The sequence below is a fragment of the Wallemia ichthyophaga genome (assembly GCF_000400465.1).
Source record: "Wallemia ichthyophaga EXF-994 unplaced genomic scaffold scaffold2, whole genome shotgun sequence".
NCBI classification, from domain to species: Eukaryota; Fungi; Basidiomycota; class Wallemiomycetes; order Wallemiales; family Wallemiaceae; genus Wallemia; species Wallemia ichthyophaga.
In genome coordinates, this window is record NW_008806275.1 from 130,750 (window position 1) to 156,472 (window position 25,723).

At 45.9% G+C, this 25,723-nt stretch overlaps 10 protein-coding genes across 10 annotated transcripts; 3 read left to right on the top strand and 7 right to left on the bottom strand.

Annotated features, from left to right (window-relative positions):
• Nucleotides 1-50: 50 nt before the first annotated feature.
• Nucleotides 51-3,413, bottom strand: J056_002027 (mRNA export factor elf1; the record flags this gene model as incomplete). The annotated part of the gene is made up of 3 exons (XM_009267891.1): nt 51-755; nt 804-3,207; nt 3,259-3,413. 3 exons carry the CDS (start codon nt 3,411-3,413, stop codon nt 51-53), a joined length of 3,264 nt encoding a protein of 1,087 aa, XP_009266166.1.
• Nucleotides 3,414-3,519: 106 nt separating this feature from the next.
• Nucleotides 3,520-6,568, top strand: J056_002028 (Eukaryotic translation initiation factor 5A; the record flags this gene model as incomplete). The annotated part of the gene is made up of 5 exons (XM_009267892.1): nt 3,520-3,856; nt 3,903-4,928; nt 5,996-6,034; nt 6,087-6,200; nt 6,246-6,568. 5 exons carry the CDS (start codon nt 3,520-3,522, stop codon nt 6,566-6,568), a joined length of 1,839 nt encoding a protein of 612 aa, XP_009266167.1.
• Nucleotides 6,569-6,742: 174 nt separating this feature from the next.
• J056_002029 (Beta-1,3-galactosyltransferase pvg3) lies at nt 6,743-7,980 on the top strand (the record flags this gene model as incomplete). The annotated part of the gene is made up of 2 exons (XM_009267893.1): nt 6,743-7,656; nt 7,737-7,980. The coding sequence occupies 2 exons, from the start codon at nt 6,743-6,745 to the stop codon at nt 7,978-7,980; spliced, it is 1,158 nt and encodes a 385-aa protein (XP_009266168.1).
• Nucleotides 7,981-8,214: 234 nt separating this feature from the next.
• On the bottom strand, nt 8,215-8,584 carry J056_002030 (uncharacterized protein; the record flags this gene model as incomplete). Its single annotated transcript, XM_009267894.1, has 3 exons — nt 8,215-8,262; nt 8,337-8,450; nt 8,525-8,584. The coding sequence occupies 3 exons, from the start codon at nt 8,582-8,584 to the stop codon at nt 8,215-8,217; spliced, it is 222 nt and encodes a 73-aa protein (XP_009266169.1).
• A 770-nt stretch (nt 8,585-9,354) lies between these two features.
• J056_002031 (ATP-dependent RNA helicase FAL1) lies at nt 9,355-10,550 on the top strand (the record flags this gene model as incomplete). The annotated part of the gene is made up of 3 exons (XM_009267895.1): nt 9,355-9,635; nt 9,682-10,463; nt 10,519-10,550. 3 exons carry the CDS (start codon nt 9,355-9,357, stop codon nt 10,548-10,550), a joined length of 1,095 nt encoding a protein of 364 aa, XP_009266170.1.
• A 167-nt stretch (nt 10,551-10,717) lies between these two features.
• J056_002032 (uncharacterized protein) lies at nt 10,718-13,277 on the bottom strand (the record flags this gene model as incomplete). The annotated part of the gene is made up of 2 exons (XM_009267896.1): nt 10,718-13,089; nt 13,142-13,277. 2 exons carry the CDS (start codon nt 13,275-13,277, stop codon nt 10,718-10,720), a joined length of 2,508 nt encoding a protein of 835 aa, XP_009266171.1.
• A 1,435-nt stretch (nt 13,278-14,712) lies between these two features.
• J056_002033 (uncharacterized protein) lies at nt 14,713-15,843 on the bottom strand (the record flags this gene model as incomplete). Its single annotated transcript, XM_009267897.1, has 1 exon — nt 14,713-15,843. One exon carries the CDS (start codon nt 15,841-15,843, stop codon nt 14,713-14,715), a length of 1,131 nt encoding a protein of 376 aa, XP_009266172.1.
• A 1,087-nt stretch (nt 15,844-16,930) lies between these two features.
• J056_002034 (uncharacterized protein) lies at nt 16,931-18,814 on the bottom strand (the record flags this gene model as incomplete). Its single annotated transcript, XM_009267898.1, has 3 exons — nt 16,931-18,199; nt 18,250-18,703; nt 18,762-18,814. The coding sequence occupies 3 exons, from the start codon at nt 18,812-18,814 to the stop codon at nt 16,931-16,933; spliced, it is 1,776 nt and encodes a 591-aa protein (XP_009266173.1).
• Nucleotides 18,815-19,889: 1,075 nt separating this feature from the next.
• J056_002035 (uncharacterized protein) lies at nt 19,890-21,461 on the bottom strand (the record flags this gene model as incomplete). Its single annotated transcript, XM_009267899.1, has 2 exons — nt 19,890-20,975; nt 21,024-21,461. 2 exons carry the CDS (start codon nt 21,459-21,461, stop codon nt 19,890-19,892), a joined length of 1,524 nt encoding a protein of 507 aa, XP_009266174.1.
• A 545-nt stretch (nt 21,462-22,006) lies between these two features.
• Nucleotides 22,007-25,700, bottom strand: J056_002036 (Cation-transporting ATPase 4; the record flags this gene model as incomplete). Its single annotated transcript, XM_009267900.1, has 6 exons — nt 22,007-22,049; nt 22,109-22,480; nt 22,529-22,665; nt 22,713-23,553; nt 23,602-23,858; nt 23,907-25,700. 6 exons carry the CDS (start codon nt 25,698-25,700, stop codon nt 22,007-22,009), a joined length of 3,444 nt encoding a protein of 1,147 aa, XP_009266175.1.
• Between the last annotated feature and the right edge of the window lie 23 nt (nt 25,701-25,723).

A 25,723-nucleotide genomic window follows, 5' to 3' on the forward strand; every position in this document is an offset into this window, starting at 1 on the left:
TTATTCTATACAAATGCTATAAATACTGTCCCAAGGTTTGGTTCTCCCTTCTAATCTGACTCCGTGTCTGGTTCACGCTCATTAATTGTTGAGTCTGACAAGAATCTCAATGTTCTTTGTCTCCTCCTCTCCTCCTGTGCCTTTACTTCATTTCTAGACATCTTCTTCTTCTTCTTTGGCTTTGGTACGCTAGATCCGCTGTCCTCTGTTGCTGATGTAGCTGCTGAGTTGGCAGCAGATGCAGCAGCTGAAGCGGCTCTAGAAGCAGCCTTAGATCCTGGCTTTGGTCCCTTCTTCTCCTCAGGCGCATCTTCTATCTCTGCTGCCTTACCCTCGATCGACAATACACCGGCATCTACGTTCCAGATCTCTGGACAGACAGCGTGAACGAATTCGAGGTTGTGTGAGATAACACAAACAGCTCCTGTCCATGTGTTAATTGCTGTTGCGAGACCACCTACTGACTCTCTATCCAAGAAGTTGGTTGGTTCGTCGAGAATCAATATCTGTGGGTTGTTGTACATGGCTGCTGCAACTACAACCTTGACCTTTTGTCCACCTGACAGACCTGATATTTCATTGTACTGCGCAATATCACCATCCAATCCAAGATCTTCAAGCATCTTTCTAATCAACTCTGCCTTATTATCACGCTGTCCTGCACCCTCTCTAGATGCTTCGAAATCATCGAATTGTTGAACGAGCTTTGAGAAGCCTGAGTCGATAAGCAACTCACGAGGAAGCCATACGTTCATCTATCTTATGTCAGCAAATTTTATCTCAGATATAATATACCATCCCACCTTATGAGGAAGACCCTTCCATTTGACGTCGTATTGGTAAGATTTCTTGAGCTTTTGACGACCCATAATTCTCTCCAAGTAGCGCGCTTCACCTGTTTTACCAACGATAGGAGTATCGAACATTTTCTTATCTTCATCGGTGAGCACACGCGTCTCCTTCTCGAGCACTTCACGATCATATCCCTGCGCATAACGCCACTGGATGTATCCGATTGGTGTCTTTTCGAGATGTTGTTCAATGTGGTGGAAGGCGTGCTGGGCAACGTAACCGACACGAAGATTAGGATGCTTGTAAACGGATCCAGTTTGCGGCACCGTCTCACCAGTGATGAGCTTGATGAGTGTGGATTTACCAGCACCGTTTGGACCAAGTATACCAACTCTGGAGCTGAGCGACAGCGCACAACTAACGCCATTTAATTGGGGTCTTGGTGTATTTGGATAAGCAAAGACACAATCCTTCAGTTTCATGATGGCGCGCGTGTTGGACCTCACTCCCATGAGTGATCCTGGTGGTGGGAAAGAAAACTTAATCGACGTCGCTTCGAGCGTGTAGTATGCTTGTGCTGCAGGAACTTGCGCAACAAATGCAGAAAGGTTGCCCTTGTAGTATACTAGTCTACGGTCTTCGTAGTGCATGATATCAGTGCACACAGCATCGAGGAAACCTGAGTCGTGAGAAACGGTGAGGATGGTGGTGTTGTTCTCGACCAACCAATTCTCGAGCCATTGAACAGATGGAACATCCAAGTGGTTCGTTGGTTCATCGAGCAGCAACACATCAGCCCCAATACACATGGCACGTCCGAGCTCAAGCTTCATCTTCCATCCACCAGACAATGACCCAACTGGATCATTCTGCTTCTCTTGCGAAAACCCAACAGACTCAAGTGCTTCAGTGATTTTCTCACGTGCGAGTCCCTTGAGGTTTGGATCCGAGGCGACATAATCTCCAATTGAAAGTGAGGCATCCTCACCTTGAAGAGCGTGCTCGACCATGATTGTACGAAGCTGGTCTTGGGTAGGGAAACCTTCAACCTTACCATCGCGGAGTGCCTTCAAAAGGGTGGATTTACCCTTACCGTTACCAGCACAGATACCGTATCTGCGACCACGTACGATTCTCAGAGTGGTGTGGTTAAGAAGCAACAAACCACCGTAAGCTAAGGAAAAGTCAGTGCGACAAAGTTCTTCCCCATCGTCTTCGTACTCGTTGAGAGTACTAGCGTTGGCCTTTTTGTCAATTTCCAAAAAGACATCGAGGGTCTCTTGAGCGACCTTGTTAGCTTCGTCGCGCTTTCCTTGGAGGAAGTGTTGGAGGTACGGAGCGATGGTGAGATCAACCCATTTAGATCTGTCAAAGTCACGGTCGTATGCGAGATCGACGATCATGTCTGAGATGTACTTGAGAGTGATAGCGATAAGGTCATCCTCTTCAATCTTTGGAGCAGCGACAACAGTAGTAACACCCTCGGCAGTAAGGAGGCGATTGAAGACTTCACACGCGTGGATAACTTCTTCAGGTCTCGAACGTGATGCTTCTGGGTTAGAAGAAGAAGCACCAGCGGAAACCATAATTTTGTGGGTTGTAGCAGCGAAAGCTCTAACTTCAGGGAAAGCGGCACCTTCCTTGATGTTGGTAACACCTGGGAAAAGGTCACCTAAATATCTTGCAGCAACGCGTGGGTCTCTGACGAGTTTAACGAGGTTACCAATGACGATGACGGTCATACGGATAGTCTCCATGCTCTTTTCTTTCAAAGCTCTACCAAGAAGAGGAACGAGAACGGCGAGACAAGGTCCATCGACTTCAGCAACGAAAGTGGTGGAGCTGAGTTGCTTGATGAGAGCAGGAACAGCGGTTGAAGACTGCATTGCGCTGACTAAAGAGGGGACATGTGGAAGAATGTCTGGGTTTTGAAGCAAAGAACAAACAGCCATAGAGCACTTCTTAGCGGCTGATGAGACTTCAGATTTAGTGTCGTGCATAGCGGCTTCAAGGTGAGGAACGATTTCACCGAGATGTTCAGCGAATCTGCCTCTCCAAAGGGGACCACCAGATTTGACAAGTTTAGTAATAATTTGGAGAGCCATGGATTTGGATTTCCACTTGGCGGAGGAAGAAGACGTGAGTGACCAGATGTTCTCGAGTAGAGAAGTAATAGAATATGGATTGACCAATGAAATCAGAGCATCGATTGCAGATTGAGCAGCATCTTTAACGGCTTCGCCCTTGTCTGCAACGAGGTCGAGAAGAGTTGGGAGAGTGCCTATATAGAACACCTCCAAGCCACCGTGAACCTTTGCTCTTTTGAATAAAGATAAGAAAGCGATACACGCAGATTGACGCTCATCGCCAGATTTCTTGTTTGTGGCTGATTTCAACAGTTTTTGGACGACGTCACTGGGCATAAGCGTGAGCGGGTAATATTATACTTGATTATAATTTAATCACCTCAAATATCTCACTCCTGCCTTGTCAAGGGTGGCTGCCAAAATTTCAGCGTGGTGTTTGGAATCCTCGGTAGACTCAGCCTTGAGGAGAGCGTCTACCGCGCCATTCAAATCACCAGAGAAATCGTTCAAGTTGAGCGATTCGACGCTGATCATTCTGCTGGCTGTGGTGATCGTTGATAAGAAGGAAGAATTTCTTAAGTTGAGTTGTTGGACAGCAACGACGAAATCAAAAATAATCAAAATTCAATTAAATTAAATTATGAATAGAAATTCTATAGCCAGTGTCAGCCACAGCTATTTGAGTCTCATCGTGCTCAGGATTCTCGCTGCGAATGGATTCAACAGGTCATCACAGCAATCCATCGAGTCTCTCACCCACGTTCTTGAATGCTTTCTCCTCAATTTGGCCCAATCTGCTGCCGATTACGCCCACATCGGCAGAAGATCTGATGTCTCCACCCACGACGCTGCTTCTGCCGTGCATGACGCTTTAGGCGATAACTACTTGGATAGTCTACACGATCTCATTGAAGACTCTCCTCGTCTCCACCTCAACAAGTCTCCCTGGGAGATTGAATGCCAAAAGGCTTTATCCGGTGCGTTTGCTGTGTGTTTGGTGCTGCCCCTTTAACTCTCCCAAAGACCCAGAATTCGTCGGCTACAACCTCCGCCCAAGAGCCGTGCGCTACGATTATGATAGAGTGCCTGAATTCCCCACCGCATCCCTCACTCGCTCTTCATCCGATATGGACATTGAGGACGACAACGATTTATTCGGCCAATCTGAACAGCAGCAGGAAGCAGTGGAAGTGGAAAAGGAAATCGATTGTGAAGAAACTTTCGATGTCGACGACGCTACCCTCATTCCACCCAAAAAGCGCTTCAAAGATGATGCGCAACTCGTTCCAGCCGGTTTCCCTGATTTGCCTACGCAGAATCCACTTGAGGATCTCCCTGATGCCGAGGACATACATGCCACGCCTCAACTACCAAAAGCGCGCCAACAAGATGTCACCCAAGACATCTACGACCCTTACCTCAACCCTATCCCCTACAACCAATCGCAGCTATCGTCGCTGCATCCATACACACCCCTCACTGCAGAGAACAGCAAAGAGGGTGCTGACAGTGTATCCGAAGCTGATTTCCTCGCTTTACTCCTCAATGCACATTCGAGTGCTGCTCAAATACCCCAACTTAACAAATCGAATGGCAAGAATGTACAGAGGGAGAGAGTGGGCACGCTGTTATCGGCAGTGACGTTGAGTGATTTCAGTGCAGCTGATTCGCTTTACGGAATGTTCCCAGCAGCTGGTTTGAAAACACAAGCCACTGCACCCGCACCCTCACACTACCAGTCGAATAAGGAGAAGGAGAGTATGGATAATTACGCAGATAAACTCAGACCTGTCGCTGCACTTCCTAGCTCGGCTGTTGCCGCTAATGCCCTCTTTAAGGCTAGATCCCCACTCGCTGCTCTAGCTAGAGTACTTCCGAGCGACTTTAATAGACGTGTGACGAGAATGAAACACCCTGAAGCCCTTCACGACCCAGCTCACAAACATAAATTCACTTATGGTAGACCGCACTCGGTTCCAGGCAAGGAGAAGGATGAAAAAGGTCACTTGATCTACACATGGGATCACAAGCTTAAGGATTGGGGTAAGAGTTAGACGACGTTGTATTAGTGTTTGAAAGTGGTAATATGAATGGTACTTGATGCATTACGTAATTGACGGACGAAACTGACGACACTGATACACTGACTGCGATGAATATGGATAGCCAACGTGGCCTTCAACTCAAGTTGAACATGAGATGAGCACCTCTACCACCCACCCATCACGAGCATTTGGACCATTCAATTGAAATTGAACGACACGTATCGGCATCAATTCTGGGTATTAACTAAACAACATAAACAATCAAGATGAGTTTAGAAGACTAGTGTTGATTGTGCGCATGCAACACACACGACTAAATAATACTGCCAGCTCGCGTTAACAAACAAGTTGAATCGAAATCGTTAACCTCAGATCACCACTTGGGCATTTTAGGCCGCACATGCCAAATCAAGCACATGAAGATGTCTAGGAAGGTCAAGTGGATTGGGTTGATGGGAAGCACTCCCCCGGCTCACAAGACTCCCCAGGAAAGTGGTGGCTGTCGCAACAAATGTGTTTACTGGAAAGCAACAACAAACAATATATCCAGCAGATTACCAAGTTAAAGTATTGCCCGTTCGCTAAACAGATTATTCATTACTCTGATTCAGCGATGACGGCAATCTCACACTTGAAGGCTGGGGAAATTCCCGAGATGTTAGGGAAGATATACCATCGCCTGCTGGAGGCTTAGGGAGAAGATATTGAGTGAAATTGAGCAAGAAAAGGCGTTCGCCATATCTGTCGTTGAAGCTATACGAAAGGAAGCGTGTATTGATTAACAAGAATAAGAATCTACTGAAAGATTGAGCTCCATTTCAATGGCTTTGTATATTGTACATGCAACCACCCAAATGGTCCCAGCCTAAAGCGGAAAGGAGGTCTACAACAAGCAAAGGAGAAAAGATTATTCAAAATACACAACACCCCTAAAACTCGTTTTATCTCATTAATACAAATTTTTCGCACTCGAGAGGAGATTTGCCGGGTGAATTAAATCTTCCTCTTAGACAACTATCAAGTAAGAAATTTTTGAGAAAAGAGTTGAGTACGGCTGATTGTACGACGCAGTGAGCGACCACGAGGATCAACCAACTTTCGAATCAGCTGGTTAGTTGCTGTCAGGTGATATACGTGTTTACGCTGACATGAGGGAATTCAGGTGCCGGTGCTGCCCAGACTTACCCAGCCCAATGCTCTTCATTGAGAAAGAACGGCCACGTCGTCATCAAGGGCATGCCTTGTAAGATTGTTGATATGAGCACTTCCAAGACTGGTATGTGGGGTGTACGCTTACAGGATTAGCTCAAAATACCACTAGGAAAGCACGGTCACGCAAAGGTCAACCTTACTGCCTTGGATATCTTCACCGGCAAGAAATACGAGGATGTCTCACCATCCACCCACAACATGGACGTTCCAAACGTCAAGAGAACTGAGTTCCAATTGGTCGACGTCGACGACGGTTTCCTCAGCTTGCTCATGCCAAACGGCGATTCCAAGGACGACGTCAAGGTCCCAGAGGGTGAATTGGGTGAAAAACTTGAGAAGGACTTCAAGGATGGCAAGGATCTCATGGTCTCCATCCTCTCCGCTATGGATAGAGAATCTTGTGTTGGCTACAAGGAGGCGCCACAAAACTAGGCTGGGTCTTTTGAAATTTTTGCATGATGAGTTGCTTCCCAAAGACGTTATCTTGTTATTTTTGAAAATATATAAATTTTAAATATTCACATGTTCTGCTTTGATTGGGCGAGCGTCTTGGCAGGGTTTCAACCTGATTTTTATATTGTCTCGATACAATCACGAAACGGCGTGATGAGAGCAAGTGTATTCTTAGTTGTGGAGTTGTTTATAGTAGTCTTTGCACTGTCCATTCTCTACACGGTCCTGCCGGCACACAAAGAGCCATTTTTCAGACCAGCAGATGTGATGGAGAGTAAGGTGAATAACGAGCTTTTTCGAGCACCCTACAACGAAGTTTATCCACCACCGCGATCTTTCGAAGAGCCTGACTTTGGGCTGCTTACGAGCTCACCGCCGAGCCACTACCCTTGTAGCTCAGACAATGCACCGCGGCTATTCATCGGCATCTTCAGTACGCCAGACCCATCAGCTACAGCGCGCCGTGCGCTAATCCGCTCGCTCCTTTCGCAGACTTTCGAAGCAGTCGGTAATGCTGTGCTTGAGTACAAGTTCGTAGTGGGCACGAGTGAGCATGATAGTCAAAACAACGCACTCGCACAGGAGCATTCGGTGCATAAAGACATCCTTACCTTACCCACAAGCGAGAACATGAACAGCGGCAAATCGTACGCCTACTTCCGAGCGCTACTCGAGATGCACAAGCGCGACCCAGCCTTCACGCCGCAGTTTGTGGCGAAATGTGACGATGATACCCTGCTAGTTGTGCCTGCAGTCCTCAACTCACTGAGTGGGCTACAGTGCGATCAGAATGTCTACTGGGGGACTTCGGCAGGACGCAGCAATCACTTCCCGGAGTACTTTCGCGGTCTCGCTTATATACTCTCTTGGCCTCTCGTAGGATGGATCGGGGGGAGCGATGTTGGAACGCTGCACCAGCACGGCATCGAAGATGCTAGGACAGGCCAGTGGATGCAGATGCTACCATATCTCTCACCCAGTGAAAGCGTCAGGCGTGTAGATAATAAGTGGAACATGGGAGATTGGAACCAGCTGAGCATCACGCAGGATACGCTGGCTTTGCATTGGTAGGTGTCACATCTGTGGCTGTCTAATGCTAGTCACGAATCCGTAATTACCCATCACTTATCACTCATACTCGTCCCAGGCTTAAAATGGACGACTGGTATCGCACTCAGGCGGCTCTCATCGACGAGGCGTGGGACCTCACCAACGGTGCGTGGGTCTGGCGGGGGTTGCCGTCTCAAGAGGAGGAGAACCGGCGCAAGGAGATGCACAGAGTGGCTGTCGTGGAGAAGGCAATGGTGCGAGAGGCGTCCGAGAAGAGCGGGGTCTTGTTCGATGATGCTGAATATAACCGGTTACATCCGGAAGGGTTCACTGTGTTTTAGCACGTCACGTGTCTTGGTTATTTTTTCGCTCTTTAATCGCATGCACGGGACGTGCACGGGATATACATGGACATTGAACAGTAGACATTTATGCATGTACATAGAGAGAAAGAAAGAGAGGTATGGATGGTGTGGAGGAGGTATGAATTGTGCATAGAGGGTGAGTTGGGCGTTGAGAGCTGTGCACTGTGTTTGTATGCGCTGTTGTGCTGCTATGATTTATGCTTCAATGCTTCATATAAACCACCTGCGACTATTCCTGGCTGGTCTCTTACCCGAGCACTGCGGCTGTGTTAGTTAAAGTTGCACTAGAGCACTAAGCACTGTAGCAAAGCACCACATCACACCACACTCACAAAAGCATCGTCGCAGAACTCGTGTTGGGCTTTACACATGAGGCCACAGATGTCGCAACTCCAGTAGCAATCGACGTTGGACACGCCTGGATCGCTGACTGTCTGATTGGTGCGCTGCGTCGTGCGTGTGAGTTATTCTGCATGTTGTATTCTGTTTGTGGATACCTCCACACTCCTTCACAACTCACCTGGCTGATCGCACCACTAGCACTGCTAGAGACACTGGACTGCGACGGATTATGTACCATTTTCATACTCGGTTTTATTTCTTCGACACCCAGCAGACGTTACGACGTTACGGAAAAGCAGCCAAGGATTCGCAAATTTATAAGCTACGCCCGGCAGCCGCGTGCCGGGAACTTGATCACTGAGGGGCGGTTGTGCGGGTGAGTGGGTTCCTGGAAGAGGAGTAGTGGTGGGAAGAGTGGTGTGTGTGTGTGGTGTATATGTGTGTATGTTGAATGAATTAATTCCTCACGTCACCCCGCGATAGAGTCCGATATGGAAAACAAGGTACAGGTGCAGGATCGAATCAAACCAAGAAAAACCATGAACCAAATATTGGGGAAGGAGATTAAGGAGAAGGATTAAAATCAAAAATAAGGAAATTAATTTGAGTTTTGATGAATGGAGTATTGCGGATACGCGGCAGGTACAGCGGGATGTAAGGGTAGGTTGGGAGAAGCAGCTCTTCTAGCAACTTACCCATGGCTGTGTGTTGTTTTCCACCTTATTGTGATAATCGAGAAATCTCAACTGCGATTAATTTGCACCTCGGTATCAATTAGATAAGTAGAAGCTGTTTAAATGATATATAGCGTGTATAGCGTACATGTCTGTGCTTATAAGACTCCATCACTTTGTTCATCTATCGCAAGCTGAGAAAGTTGATCGAGCAATTGTACGCCTTGAATTTAAAGGAAGAATATAAATAATGAATAAAATATTTCAAGTACATTATGAACACCACCAAATATACCGACCCGACCCTCCGTCTTCCAATACACTCACAACACCCATGGACCACACACGCGACGATAAATTGGTCTTTGAGAGCAGCGAGGAGGTTAGCGTGGCTACGTCATTTGATAAGATGGGCTTGAACGAGGATTTGATCAGGGGGATTTATGCGTATAACTTTGAGAAGCCTTCTGCCATCCAGCAAAGGGCTATCGTACCTATAACCAAAGGCAGAGACGTTATTGCTCAGTCGCAGTCAGGCACCGGCAAGACTGGCAGCTTTGCTATATCGGCTCTTCAGGCTATTGATACGAATGTGAGGGATACACAGGCGTTGGTGTGAGTTGGAGCGGTAACATGGATTATCCCAGCTAACAAATCACAGACTCAGCCCTACACGTGAATTGGCCACACAAATCCAATCCGTGGTCCTCGCTCTCGGTGACTACCTCTCCGTCCAATGCCACGCTTGCATCGGTGGTACCAGTGTTGGTGAGGATATCCGCAAACTCGACCACGGCCAGCACGTAGTCAGCGGTACTCCTGGCAGAGTATACGACATGATCCGCCGCCGTAACCTCCGCACGCGCAACATCAAAATGCTCATCCTCGACGAGGCAGACGAGCTCCTCAACCTTGGTTTCAAAGATCAGATATACGACATCTATCGCTATCTTCCACCAGCGACTCAAGTAGTCTTGTTCTCAGCCACCCTCCCTCACGATGTACTCGAAATGACCACCAAGTTCATGACTGATCCTATCCGCATTCTCGTTAAGCGCGATGAGATTACACTCGAAGGTATCAAACAGTTCTTCGTCGCTGTTGAAAAAGAGGAGTGGAAATTCGACACACTCTGCGACCTCTACGACACCCTCACCATCACACAAGCTGTGATATTCTGCAACACGCGCAAAAAGGTCGACTGGCTTACTGATAAAATGCGTGAAGCTAACTTTACTGTGAGCGCTATGCATGGTGAAATGCAGCAAAAGGATAGGGATGGAATCATGAATGAATTCAGGGGTGGAAATAGCAGAGTCCTCATCACTACTGACGTCTGGGCTCGTGGTATCGATGTCCAGCAAGTCAGTCTCGTCATCAACTACGATCTCCCAAGTAACCGTGAAAATTACATTCATCGCATTGGTAGATCAGGCAGATTTGGTAGGAAGGGTGTTGCTATCAACTTTGTAACCACGGAAGATGTTAGGATACTCAGGGATATTGAGCAGTACTACGCTACTCAAATAGACGAGATGCCACTTAATCTCTCTGAAATGGTTTGAGTGTTTGTGTTTAGTGCTTAATTTTGTCATGTAAAAGTAAATATTCATTATAAACGTAAACTAAAGATGATTGATAATACACAAGTATTACACAGTATTACACAGTATAAAACACTCCTTCTCACTCCCTGGCTACCAGCCATGCAGGCTACCAATTGTCTTGCTGCCATCATCAAAGAATGGATCGTGGGTCATAGTGTTGAGGTGCACTTCATGGTCTCTGTGAGCATGAAGGGTGTGACTCTGAGCGTGATGCTCATCGGGTCCTATCCCAGCCAACGCCGACAGGTTACTTGGAAGTTCATGACTAGCCGCCAATCCGCCTGTTGCACTAGTCGCCGCCGCCTGCGGCATGAATTGCGTACCCCATCCGCTATCGAATGACGGTACGAATGATGGACTTCCACCGTGTATATAATTTGGTGCATCCAGCGTCGATAGTATATTCGACGGATCCCATGGATGCATGTCGAAACTATTTCCTCCCTTATTCACATCCAGACTCCCTGTGCGATGTTTAATAGGTAATGATGTAGCAGTGGGAGGTGAAGTGGTTGATGTGCTTGGTGTGTGAGTGTGTCCAGGTGCATTTTGTGACGATTGTGGTGAAGGCTGGGAAGCTACTTGTGTAGGTGCATTACCATTACTATTACCATTTCCTGCACTCGCGCTTGCTCCAGCTGCCGCTGCACCGGCCGCTGCTCCAGCACCAACACCAACGCCAACACTTCCGCCTCCACTTCCTCCACCACCGCCGCTGAAGGACGCCGAGCGACTGTGATGGTGCTGCGTAGCGCCGCTCGGATCGTACACAAATTTTCCCTCGAGCGCCGCCAATATATCAGGTCGGTGATATTTGCGTAAACGCACCATTACATCCGCCGCCTTCTCGAGCGCCTTATGCACAAGATCCCACTTGTAATTCTTCGCCGTGCGCTGAAGGATGAGCGAGTACTTAGCGAGCAGTCCAAGCGGGCTCGAGTGGGTGTTATGTGGTATAAAAGGTGCCATGGCCGACTCCTTGCTATAGAAAGCGAGACGGATGAGCACCGTCAGCAGCAGCGTAAAGTGGTTCGCTGCATAAATTAGCCAATAACCGCGTATATCAGATTCGGAAAGTGTGCTAAGGAACTCCACCATCATGTGCACAAGCTCCATACTCTGCTTGTCCGGCGGAGGGAGTGCAGCTCCGTGGTGCTGAAATTCTAGCGCTTGCTTGCGCAAAAATAATCTCAGTCCCATGATCTCCCATTGGAAACTAAGCGTGCCGGGACTCTTCTCAAGTGGGATAGACTCGTTGTAGAACTTCTCCGCTTCGTGCTCGAGAACGAACACCGTCTGCAGCTTCTCTTGACGGTTCTTCTGCCGCTTTGCGCGCACTGTGACAAGCGCCTCGTGGGTGCGTACTAGCAAATGGCATAACGCACACATACCGCGGAAACTCCTCGCTGAGGGCGACGGCTGGGGGAGAGAATTGAGCGATGGGAGCGGTACGTCTGTGTCTGCGGGCGAGATGTGCGTCGGCCGATTCTCATATACGGCAATAGAGGAGGAGTGAATGACACACCCCCACCATAACCTTATGCGCAGATCACGCTCCCAGCTCGGAATAGACCAGTCAGTGGGGTCAAGGTGAAGACCAAGGAGCTGCGCCTGCGCGACTGTGCGTGCTAGAACTAAATAGTTACCGCGTGGATCCATCGATGGTCTTCCATTGAGATCTAACAAGTTGGCAGCGATAGTCGACAGCTTCGGTTTGTCGAAATCTGGGTGTGTGGCTACGTGGAGGATAGCCCAAGCGTTGATAGGTATGGAGGTTTGGTCGGTGGTGAAAATAAGCGCTGAGGAGTATATAGCACCGAGTAAGTACGGTGGGGTGGTCTGATTGCCATCGGGGAGGACAGGATAGGCAGGGTGGACAATAGAGAGGTAGTTCTGGATGAGTTGGTCTCGGGAGCAGTCGCATTGGGCGAGTACCTGGTCAACTTGGGAGAGGAGAGCCAAACCAGGATCCAAAGAGGAGCGGTAGTGGGGCTTCCTCTCAAAGACGGCAAAGACGGGCCTGTTAGGGTCGAGGCTGAGCTGCCGGACTAAAGAAGGGCCGGGTGGGAGAAGGTTTGAGATATCGTCTGGTGCCGAACTAACGAGATGTGGTTCATGTGATTCAGGGGTACTGAGGTCGAGACTAGCGAAAACGTTGCTGAGAGAAGACATATCAGAGGGAATGTACGGGGTGAAGTTAATTTCGTCGTAAGGGTTTTGCTGGGTGCCGGAATTCGAAGGTCTCTTGCGTGTGCCACGTGTGGTGGAGGGGGGCGTGTTAGAAGAGGGGAGTGGCTGCGTAGTCGTTGGCGGTGGTTGTAGATTCTGGTCTTGGGGAAGTGGAAGCTTCCTCTTCCTCTTCTGTGGAGCCTCTTGGAAGGTACAAGACTTATTCGTTTGCTTACACTCGTTGCAAGGAGGACCAGATTCGGTAATAAAGCAGCGAGTCTTAGATCTACGGCCTGCGAGTGGGGTTAGTTGCAAATGTCTCAAAGGTAAACCAAGTTGTCTCACATAAATCGCATGGACGCTGCTTTCTCGATCTGAATGGTCTGGCACCGTGAGCAGACGAGGTGCTGGCTAGATGCGTGGCTGGTATAGAGTAGTCCAGGTTACTTGAACTGCTGCTGAATTCCTGCCCTAAGTCCATTAAACGCTGTTGAAAGTTCACAAAGAGGGCACCATGTTCGACTTTGTCGGGATAAATTAAATTAAATATAAATTACAAAAAATGTTTCATATATTCCTCACGACGCAGGCGTTTTATCTGTTTATATGTTAGAATGCCCCTAAACATAATTGTAAACCCACTTGCTGGCCGAACCCCCGAGCAACCCGCTTGGTGAAGCTCACAGCGCTCGTTTGTAATTGGATTAACGAATCTGCAAATGTTACATATCCATAATTCAGCAAATGGCTAAATATGTTATTAGCCTCGCCGCACCCGCCACACCTCCTCACCATTTTCTGTAGTTGATTGACAGTATTTAATGACACAAATTAATAAAACAAAGAGATTGACATGCTTTCATTTTTTATTTTATTCCTATCGGTCTCTCTCCCCTTTGCAACCTGGCCTGTGTGTATAGCTGTTAGCCTGGATAAGACACTGGCAACTTCACCCACTTCAAACACCTCAAACACACTAAAGGTACCTCCATTCCACATCTGTCACATACCCAGATCCTGTGGCTTTCTTTCAGCGAGCGTAAACAGTTCTCCTGTTTCTTAGTTTCGCTTGTTTACTCAATGCCTCACCCACAAAAGTCATATTGAAAAAGTTGTGAAAACTTTGTAATCGCTGGAAAAGAGCGTTTAATACACCTACATCTCTTATATACTCGCCCTTGATTGACCTCTTGAAATGTACTTGATAATCTCATGACTACTTTGCTTTTCTAATCACATTTGTGCACTTAATAGTTTCAGGTAACATTGACCAACGCGTACAAATACGCGTAGATTCTTTCCTTTTGTCTCATTTCCAAACCCCTACACACTCCCTCTAAATTCACGCTTTCTTTTTAACAATACATAATCTGGTTACATCCCAACACCTTTACTCCCCCCCATTATCAACTCTCTCTTCTCTTGTCACACCTGTCAAACTCATGTCAGCACCCCCGCTTGATGAAAGCCTCCGAACTGACGCACATGTTACAAGTTTGGTAAACTATCGGTATAAGATACTTGCAGCTACTGCACTTCCAACATCCTATGGCTGCTGATCTGTCTTTGTTCATTGCAATTGTAGTACTTGAAGTTTTGACGTTAAATTATCAGTCTAGATTAATAGCTGCAGATGAGAATGTAAATCTCCAACCTGTCATTCTAGACCTGTTCTCTAATAACTCCAGAATCTCCTGCTCACGTGGTTTTTCAATCGTTCCGCTTATTCATTCATGCATGACATTCCAATTTGCAAATCATTCGCAAATGTTTCTTCATCATATCACATCCGAATTCTCATTAACCCTCAACAATCACATCTTAATATCCTCACTTGTCATCACACTGTCACTGCCATTGTCACCGCCTCATCGTTTCACAAACAATATGTATTGATGTAATTGGTATAATACATTCTAAATAATGTGAATAGAAGTGTATAAATGCCTAGAACAAAACCTCTCTAAAGCTCTGCTGTCAAAGAGCGGATTTCTGATCAAAGTCAAACTTTTGAGAGCAGGAAGGGCAGTATCCAAGTAGCCATCATTAAAAGCCCTCATAAATCCCCTAATCTTTGAGCTATTGTGGTAATCCCGATAATCTAAAATAATCATACCGGCATTGTTCATTCTAGCCATGCTCTCGATATCCGTTATGAGAGGAATAAGTGGATCTAGTATCAGATGCTCCATTCTGAAGGATACATATTCTAGTTGCGAAATGAAGGGATTATTGTAATCGACTAGAACATTTGCATCGGTCACATCTATGGACATGAGTTCTGGTAGTGATATATCCCGCAAATCAATCATGATATTTTTAAGATATAATTGATTCAAAGATGCCAAACAAGCTGGCAAAGAAAACGAATTTCTGAGAGGGAATGTTACTTTGTTTGGTACGACATTGCAAGACAAATCTAATTGCTTAAGTCTCGGTGCTCGTGACACAAAATCGTTGATGCCTGCAGTCAGGGCCTCATGGTCACCCTTAATCTCCACCTCATCAAGCATTAGAAAATTGCCATCAGTGTTCATTATAGGGTGTATGTTTATCATAAGAACATATTCCAAATTCTCCCGAGTATCAATTGAAATTGAGCTCAGGTCGAAGAAATAATTTGTGACGATGCTCTCTTCATCTTCAGGCCTGCACCGTATCCGAAGAAATGTTTCGACTAGCAAGTCTGAAGGTAATGAAAGACATTCTGCCTCATCGTGATCCAAGACTAAATCCAAATAACAAATGACATTTCTACCAAATGGAATTTGTTTAAAGAGTGCTGCGTTCTTTATCTGGATTTGAAGAAAGTTAATCTTCCTGGATACGTTAAAGCATTGAGTGAGAATCCTACTGATAATCCCAAGATCGACTTCATCTTCCAATTTAATTACTCGTGAGTAAGTGTAGGCCTTGGATAAAGTTAAACCGTCCATCCAATTCCTATTGATCTGAAGAGAAAGACATTCTCCCCCAATGAATAACAGCTCGTTGGCTATAAGAGCAACAAGTTCATGTGGTAGATTAGACGCATTTAAGTGCGACATCCTCGCATGTCGATGATGATGATACGTTTTCGAGAGAGTAGCATCCAAGTAAAAGGGTATGACACCGTAGGTATCAAAGGCGTTAGAGCATGGCTTCGAGTGTGATTACGGTGCATCAAATCCAGCACAAACATCAAGCTTGCGCTTCCATGTGGGGGAACAAACTGATTAGGATTATTAAAGTGTACATATAACATATTATTTCAAAACGATTTTGGTATGGTCTCTGTGTGTGTGATATATGCAATGCATTGGCAGCTGTTTGAAATTTTGTGTTTTGCGTTTTGCGTTTTGTGTTTGCGTTGCAAAGTGCAGATTAGCGACGACGTCCCCCTGAGCCTTTACCTGCGCCGGCATCCATCGACCACGCTTTAGGAACGTCAATGATTGCTTTGATGTTTGTGTGCTTCCTCCCGTCGCACTTTCTCATGTCGCTGAAGTATGTCGAGCCGTGTGAGCCTTGTTAGCGGAAAAAGAAGACCGACGCACTTTGTACACCAAATATAACTTTCTTCGTTGTACCTGGATAGCCTCTAAGCTAAACACGTAATATCTGTTTACTCAACACACCAATGACTGCAATTTAGACTCCTGTTGGTAAATCAAAAAAATCATTGAATCACTACCTACCACTTGTTGCAAATCCACACATTTTTACGTGTTGCACCTGACATTCCTTACCAAGCTCTACCGTAGTTTCTCCAGAGGCCTATCAGACTATCAGCCAGCTAGAAGTATTTGAGGTGAAACTTTTCATCGACTTATTAGAGCAAGAAAACGACATTGATAGCAAAATTGTGAAAAATTAGTACAAATGATCCATTATGAATAGAGGTATGAGTGAAAAGATGAAAATGTTTTTGCTTGTTTGGTATTGTGATTGATTTGAACGTGTATGTTGATCGTGTATGTTAAATAATGTAACTGATCGTGAAAATCCGTCTATATTTTTGCGTAAATATTTGTGTACTGATTCTGTGATGAATATAAATAGTCGTAATAGCAGTATTTATAAACATATGAGCGAATAAGTTAACAGCGTGTTGAATAGAACACGCTTTCCAAGTTGCTTTTTTTTTTTTTTTGCTTAGAGCGTGCTTTTTTCGCGAGCAGTAGCGGTGCCTTGATTGATATCCATGTACTGCATAAAGTTGTTCAGCGCCAACTCAGATCTGGTTGAGTAGCTGTCCATGGTGTATCCAGCACCAGCAGCAGCTGTATAGTTATTCGTACCATTGTAGCTATAGTTGTTTGGAAGGTTAAGTGATTTTAAGTGAGACACTGACGAGCGTGGAACTAATCTGCTGTAATTCGCGTAGTTGTAGTTGTTCAACAAGTCCATTTGAAGCGGCTCGATTGGAGATGGTTCGGGTGATGTACCAGATTGAGTAGAGTTGCTTGGTGTCATCGACAATGGTGGTAAATCTGATGCGGATGAAACTAAACGTGAGCTTGTACGAGATGGTGACGAAGAGAGAGATACTCCAAGTGGACCGCTACTACCAGGAAATAAGGTCGTATGTGATAAGTCGCGATGAGCTTCAGCTCTCAAATGATCCCTATTGAACGCTTCAATAGTCTTGTATCCACTGATAGGTGAATATTCTGGTAGATCGTTAGTGAATTGTGTAAATTCCGATAATTTTCCTTTGGCAGGAGTAGCTGCAGCAGAGTGAGATGCAGTTGCATGTAACTGAGGTGGTGTTGATAAAGGAGCAAATGAAGTATTGGATAATGTTATTTGTGGACGATGAGTGACAGATGCGTAGCTACTGAGACTTTCGGATGCGTTTGCACTTCTAGCCAGAGTTGGCGTGTGTTGTAATGTTGGGTTGGCTACTGATGGTCTGAGCAAAGAAGGACTGTAGAGTAGGCTATTTGATCCAGCCATAGGCTTTGATCCGATAATACCAGCACTAGTTGATCTCTCCAAGCTGCGTTTGTGTTGATGTTTTGGTGTTGCTAAGTTTGAAGAATTGAAAGCTGGATGAATGCCAGGTTTCTGTGGATCTTGAGAACGGTCTTGAGAACGGTCTCGAGAACGGTCTTGAGGCTTCGCCGGCATAGCAGGTTGAATAGACGCAGGAGGCTGGATATTGCGCTTGTTGGCTTGGTTACGTTGATTGCTGCGCTGCTGGCTTCCTTTCTTTGACTTATCCCTATTGTTTCTTCCTGGTTTACCGTCTAAAGCTTCCATTCCTTGGAATGATCCGGATAGCGCGAAGACACGCATGCCCATATCGAAAGCGGTCTGAACTTCTGGTTCGCAGAGGGCAATTTCCTTTTTTAAGAAGTGGCGGGGAATTTCGTCTTTGTGATCGCCCTCGTAAACACAAGTATCACGTTTTGCCCAGCTCTGTAAGACGATATTAGTGATGACGTTGAGTAGACAAGAAATGAACTCACGACCATTTTGCAATTGTTGCAAAACCAATCACCAACTCTCGTCCATTCGACTTTGCTCGTCGCCAAATGTAGTATACAGTGATACGCAAAGTGAGAATCGAGGTGCTTGACGTACTCGTCAATAGCCCACATGGTGATAATTTCGCGAGAGGGAGTAACGCCTACAGGGAGTTTGGCTCTGACTGGGAAGAATCCGAGTGCGCATTTGTCTGCAGGTATGTCTCTGCCTCTAACGTACGGGATCTTGTTGAAATCATCCATAGAGTGCAGTTCCATATCGGTGGACGGACGCCCGAGAAACTTGTAAAGGATTAGGCACTCGTAGAACTGCTTTATATGGCCTCGTGAGTTCTTGAACCTGGACATGTCCTTGAAAGTTACTTGATCGAATGAATGCTTCGATCTGTTAGCCTGTACTGATTTCGCGAGTTGGTGTATGTCGAGTATATCCTCGCTGTATGGCATTTTATTAGCGTCGTAAGCACAAGAAACCATTCCTGCGACGGACTCACCGGGGTCTGTCAACTTGCCCACGCACGCCCGCGCTCATCTGAGTGAGTGACATTTCCTATATTGTTTTATTTTTACTTGATGATAGTTTAGATCTAAGGAGTTGATGTGCTTATATGGCTATCAGAGACAAAGGATCTTCTTGACATGTGCTCAATTTAGATAATAAAAAGCACCATTTGTTAGAGCAACTCAGTCAGTTTTTATCCAGGCTATAATATTAACATCTCCTATTCACCAATCGTGAGTAAATTCACTTGGAAACTTAGCGCGTGCCTGCATATCGACCCGTGACCAGTAGGCGTCTTGGAGCGCTCGGCATTGTACCGGTTAAGTCATTTATGTAATAATAGCAATTGTATTCGTACGAGCTTGTCTTCCTAACATTCACCTCGTTCACCACGTTCGCGTTAGCCGATAACGAGCGTGGATAAGCGTGGATTGGCGCTTTTTCGGCGATTCTCAAAGGAAGTAAAATGATTTAGGGGTAATAATACACTTTTTAAAGGCATATGAATCGATTAATACTCAATACACAGCATACTCGTTATCCTCACCCACACTCCACCCCAGTCTCAGCGAGTGGGGGCTGGTAAATCGGGACAGAAATCCGTGTGCGTTTGTGAGAATACCGCGTATTATGCAAAATGTGATTCCCGTGGGTATCGTAATTACTTCCACCTGCATGTGCGTGCGTTAAGACTATTGTAATCCGGGCAGAGACGGCCAACGATATCGAGCGACTGTGGACCGCGATAGATGATAATTGATGGGCGTTAAACGGCGTTATAAGGCCACCGTCCCTTGCACCGCTTATACCAACCTCCACATCCTTGCCCTACCACAGCCCATCCTGCTGTCACCCTAAGTCTGAAACACGGTCCGTGCCTTAATTGCCGGCGTATGACACAGTTGACGCATTTTGATTTGCACACCACTGCTGCAAATTATGCACAGAAACCGTTCCCGTCACGATATCCACCTCGGCAGTTACCAGTTACAAACCGCAGCCAACGCCCCAACGCCAAATTACAGCGAATATGTATAAATAGGATCTTTACAAATTAAAATTGATTTTGATAAACTATAACATGAGAGTGTTGATGTGTTGGGTGAGCTGAGTTTTCACTTCAGTTCAAGCAAAACTCCACGAGTGCTGTTGACGCTTTAAATAAAGCATCCTCGACGTCTTGCTCCGATGGTGAGGTTGGTATATCCTTGGTATGTTTGTTTGTGATGTTCTTGCCGACCGCGTTCTCGTTGTTGTTGAATGGATCAAACTTGTTTGGAGACGACTCAGCTGATTGCGGTGGAGAAGGCAAGTTGGCGGTAAAGTTTGTCTGGTATGGGTTCGCTGTCTTTGCCTTTGGTCTGCCAATAGGCTGGATACCGGATCCTGAGCCCGACGATCTACGTTCAACTGGCTGGGCGTCAGCGTGCAGATCTGCAAGTGTGAAGTTGTCTGAGGTGGTCGAGATGGGTGACGAGATGGGAGTGAGCAGACCGGTCGACTTGAGGGGCGCTGGAGACAGATTGTAATTGTGGTCCTGCTGCGACCATCCCGAGGCAAATATTGGCAGCAACGGTGTAGGTGGGTTGCGTCTCGAGTTGTTTGCCCTCGAGCGCTGTCTCGATAGGAATCCGTTATTCTCTGGGAACGTGTTCGATGCGCTGCCAGTTGGCATCCACGTGGTGTCGAAGCTTGTAGACGTTGGGAGGGGCGACGTGGACAAACGTGGTGCTGCTTTTGCCTTGTTTGAATGTGCTTGAGCGTGTGCGCTAGCTGGGTTCGATCCCACTCCGCTCCCGGTCGATCCAGTTGACGAGCGAGACGACGAGCGCATTGGCAGCGGTGCAGACTGTGGCATCTGTGCAGAGACGCCGGACTGCACCTTGGCTGGCGTGATTGGAATCCTCTTCTTGTCCGCTTCTGGGGAGCGTCTCGATGCTGCAGTGCCTGTCTCTATCTTTTCTCCACCCGAAATGAGCATTACCGTTTCACTCTTTGCGAAAGCATCTAATGCCTCGACACAAAGAGCATTTCGCAACGCCACTCTCACCGGTGGCTGCTGAGGGCGAGCTGTTTGAACCGATGACTTGTTAACAGGATCATTTCCGCTGGCTCCACACTCGCGGCATTCGTTCTTTGATGCCCAGCATAAAAAGCGGCATTCTGAACAAACCCAGTCTCCCATTTCGTACCAGTGCTCAATACCCTGAAGATGTCACGTCAGCATGCTACTTTCCAGCACGCTGGTACTCACAATATCTGGTCGTCCAATCTTGCATAAATGATCCTCGAGCACGGGTGCCTTGTTGCCTACGCCTCCCTGTGGCAGCTTGAGGCCAGTCTTGCAGATCTCCTCTGCGTCCCACTCCTTGTCGGCTGGAAGGTGCAGCCATATAGGCATGAATGCTATCCTCGACATGCCCGACTCAAGATCCAGTCCAGGCAGTGTAGCAAGCTCGCTGACGTGCTGGAACATTTTACATCCAACTGGTGGGCCTAGGAATTGAAGCAGACCTAATACTTTCTTCCTTGGTATCATTTCTTCATTTGTTTGTGCTTGGGGAGCGTGTTGAGAATGTTGTGTGGTTTGAGTGCGTTGTTTTTGTTGTTGTTGTTGTTGTTGTGGGGTATCTGCATTGCGTCTCATTAGCTCTAGTACCATACTCTCTCTACCCTTCCACTCACCAGTCATTGAATCCAGAGTGTTTAATAAATCATAAGAAGAGAAAGATTCCTTATCCTATACAAGAGCTGTTAGCGCATGCTCTAATCAGGAATTGCTATGTCAACCAAAACTCGCGTTTGACATTGACAGCTTCCGCTAAATTGCCTGTCTCACATTTTGTAAACTTAAAATTGTCTTGTAGAACTTCTTAAATTGCTCAAATGATTCTAACTCGTTCATCCGTGTTGTTATTATGTAGAGAGAGATATAATTTCAAGTCCGTTGTCGTTGTGTTGTGTGTTTGGCGAGCTTGCGGGGCTATTTAGAGCTTGATGCGCTGAATTAAATTAAACTGTGAAGTAAGTGATCAAGCTTGTAAATAATTCAATTTAAATAATATCTCCATCTTCATTCCAACCCTCATTCATAACTCGCTGAGCTCGTACTAAAAGCACACGCCAAGTAATATTCAAACATACCTAACAAGATGATATTCAAAAACATTCAAATACTTTGGTAATTGCGTACGTGAAAATCATATTCATCTTTATTAAAATCTTTTAAAGTTCATTCTACGCCGACTTCTTCTCTAATCTGCGCTTCTCCCTTCTCTCACTAAATATCACGTTACTGTTAGCACTTCCTACATTCCTCGGAAGAAAATATCAACTCACGATCCTCTTGTCACTAACTCCGGTGGGTTGAGGTTAGCAAATAGTTTTTTACATCCTATTTCTACTGCATAACAAAGCGTAAAGTCGAGGACCATAGATCCACACAATCTAAGTTGGAATCCGTACGTCATCTCCACTATCTGCAACCATCTGTTCATCTCTGGTATGAAGTCTGTTGCTCCGCAGAATGAAACTGCACTGGCTCCCATTAATCCATAAAGCAATGGTGGATTTTCTCTCAGCGATTCTCTGAATGGTCTACCTTGATAGTTAATGGCGAATGTGCTGACTTGTTGCGACAATCCAAGAAGGTAAATCGCGGTATTCAATAACGTTGGCTTGAACTCCGCATCAAGGTCGATTGGACCGCGGCTATCATGAATGATTAGACTAAACGGATTCTATCACCTTCTTACTCACTTTTCCAATGTGTTTGAAAGGTCTGTAATGTAAACCATGAAGAATATGTGGATGGCGAATTGAAGCAAAACGGAGAGAAGTATGTAAAAGTTAAAGATGTTAGTTAAAGGTCTCTCCTTAGAGAGCTTCTCAATTGGCTGTTGTATTTGTCAGTATATTATCCTATTTCCATTTGCAATCTCACCTTGGCCTTGGATATACATAAGAAACAAACAGACATGAGCATACCAGAGATAGTCAACTGGTAATCACCTGCTTTGATACCGTCGAGATACTGCACTGAGAGAGTATACGCGGTAATAAGGCAATTGAGAGCCAAGATCTTGTACATCTGTGTAGTAGCAACCAAAGTACATCTGCCCTGTCTGATAATATTGGCAATGGCACTAACATTGGAGAGCTTGCTAGTGAATGGAGCTGCGCAGCTGGCATCACCCAATTTGATCTGTGGTGGTTCGTTATCGTCCTCCATATCAGCCATTTTTTCAGTAATTTGAGACATGTTGAATTGTTGTGGCTGGGTCTGAGTTTGTCTACTAACGCTGTGTTGAGCAGCTGCTGTTCTCTGTGCGTTGACCATGTCCGGATATAAATGAGCAATAGGCTTAGGTACCGGTGGAGGAGGCTGGTTGAACCTTTGAGAGAATTTCAGTTGCTGTTCGTAAACCTTCTTAAATCTATCAATCCTGGCGTGCTCTGCAATCTTCTTCAAGTCGTCTTCCGTTCCTTGGAGGAGCGCAACACCGATTCTGGCTTGCTTAAGTGCACCAACGTCGTTAGTTCCATCTCCAGCCATCAGCGTGGTGTAGCCAAGTGATTTGAATGTAGTAAGAATTGATTCTTTTTGCGTAGGACTGACTCTGGCGTAAACCCATGTGTGCTGGATAAGTGCGTGCCAATTCTCTGTTTTCTTCTCTATTTGACGAAGTGCTGCACCTGTCATACAGATGTCGTGGTCTCTAAGAATTGTCTCGTTAATTGGCTGTGCAGGGTCGACTGGGATGATTGTCTTTTCATCGACGGATCTGAGCATTCACATTAGTATTTGTAACGAGTTGAATATTGAAACGTACCTGAACACCAATTCGCTCTCATCTTTAGCACCCTCAGCAACGTCAAGAATTAAAGCATCTCTGTCAACAATCTCAACGTCATTGGCAACGTGAAGAGCAGTGAGAGGGTTATCACCAGTAATCATGATGCTTCTGTGTGACGAATCGTTGAGCATCTTGAGAGTTGCGACAGCGTCAGGCTTAAGTGGACAATGGAAGACGAGGAAACCGGCAAAATGCAAATCAGACTCAACATCACTACGTTGGAGATTAGGTATCTTTACGACTAGTCAGCGCAATCAAACAAAAGCAAATTAAGATCTCACCTCGGTGTTGCTTGCTTTGATATCCTTCCAAGCTAAAGCAAGTACACGGCTACCTTTTCTTGTGAACCACTTGTAAGTTTCTTCATAACCTTGTGGGAGATCTTTGATCATACTCTTGATAGTTTCAGGGGCACCCTTCACGCTAACAAAGGTACGCTTCTGACCTTGGCCATCGACAATGTTGTTGACAGTGGACATTCTCTTTAAAGCAGAGCTGAATTGGAATTTTCTTCTAATGTTGATAACGTGCTTGTGGTTAGCTGACTTGTTGGCAGGGGCCACTGTGTCAGCTTTGCCCAACTTCCAATCCAAGGCTTCGAGAGTGGTTTTCTCCATAGGATCACCAACAACGTCGCCCTCATCGAGCAGTACCAAAGCGTGTGATGAGGCGAGCGTCAAAGTGGTTTCCTTAGGCGTGGTTTGTAGTGGTAACAAATCTTTTGGATCTTTTGCGATTCCGGCAACACCTTCAACTACCAAATCCTCTCCTGTGATGGTACCAGTCTTGTCGAAACAACACACATCAACTCTACCTGCAAAAGGAATTCTAAAAGGCTCTGTGCAGAAGATGGCGAATTTGGACAAAGCAACTAATGAAGCGTTGACAGCTAGTGAAAGTTCCATTGGCAATTCAGGTGGGACAACAGAGGTGATGATCAAGATGCAATCCAAAATAAGCTTACTTTTCTTAAGACCACGTTCGTTTCCTTTAATCCATACATATGCTGAAGCGGCGATGGCGAAAATGAGCAAGAATCCAATAAAGAGGAAGCTCTCCAAGTTGTTAGCAGAGACCTTTTCAGAAGAAAATAACATAGTACGGATGAGTTGACCTTGGGAAGTACCGAAGCCAGTCTTAAGGACGATAGCTAATGCCTTACCATCTGGAGTTAGTAGACCATTGTGAGCCGAAACATCTTCAGGAGATGGAGGGTTGGTTTGGAGCACCTTGGTACCACCGAATAGAACATGAAGGTTTTTATCGTTGCCGTCGACATCAGAGACTTCATCGTCAGATCTAGACTCAATTGATTCTTTTAGTAGGGGAGTTGATTCACCGGACAGCATCGCTTCGTTAACAATTGCGGAGCCTCTAAGTAAGAGAAGATCACATGGGAGAGCGAGGCTTTCACCAGTGCGATCTATAGAGACGACGTCACCTGGAACTAGCTCTTCAGAGCTGAGATTGACCCATTTTGAGTTTCTGTAAACGGGCATAGTGTAAGGAGAGATGGACATTGTTCTGAATTCGTTGAGGGTTCTGAGACGTTGCCAAACGACAGTACATTCAAAGACGACCAACATGAAGCCTGTGAAGAGGGAGTACCAGAAGTATTCATCCATGCACCATAAAGCGACGCAGAACATTTGAAAAACGAAGAAAGGAGCGACGGCATGTTCAGCGAAGAGTGATAAAAAGGTTGGAACGGGGATGTTGTAGATGTTTTTACCGAATTTTTCGACCAAGTTATCAACTTGACTTGTCGATAAGCCATTAGAGTGCTTGAAAGTAGAAAGGGAAGGTTTATCATCGCAAGGGAAGGGCAAGCGAGTGAAAGCCTCACCATTGTAGATATACTTATCAGATTGGTAAATAAAGTGAAAAGTTTTGTTGTGATGATATAAAGTAACTAATTCAGGTTCACCGCGATGTTCAACGGGGTTAACGCATACTAAAGAAGCAGATTGTAAGTTATTTGCTTTATAACATTCAGTGAGTGTACGCCATGACATTCCCCATCTGCCACCTAACCAACATAAAGCTTGACCACCGAAAACGAATAAGCAAGCCATCAAGGAATATTCCTCTGAAACAA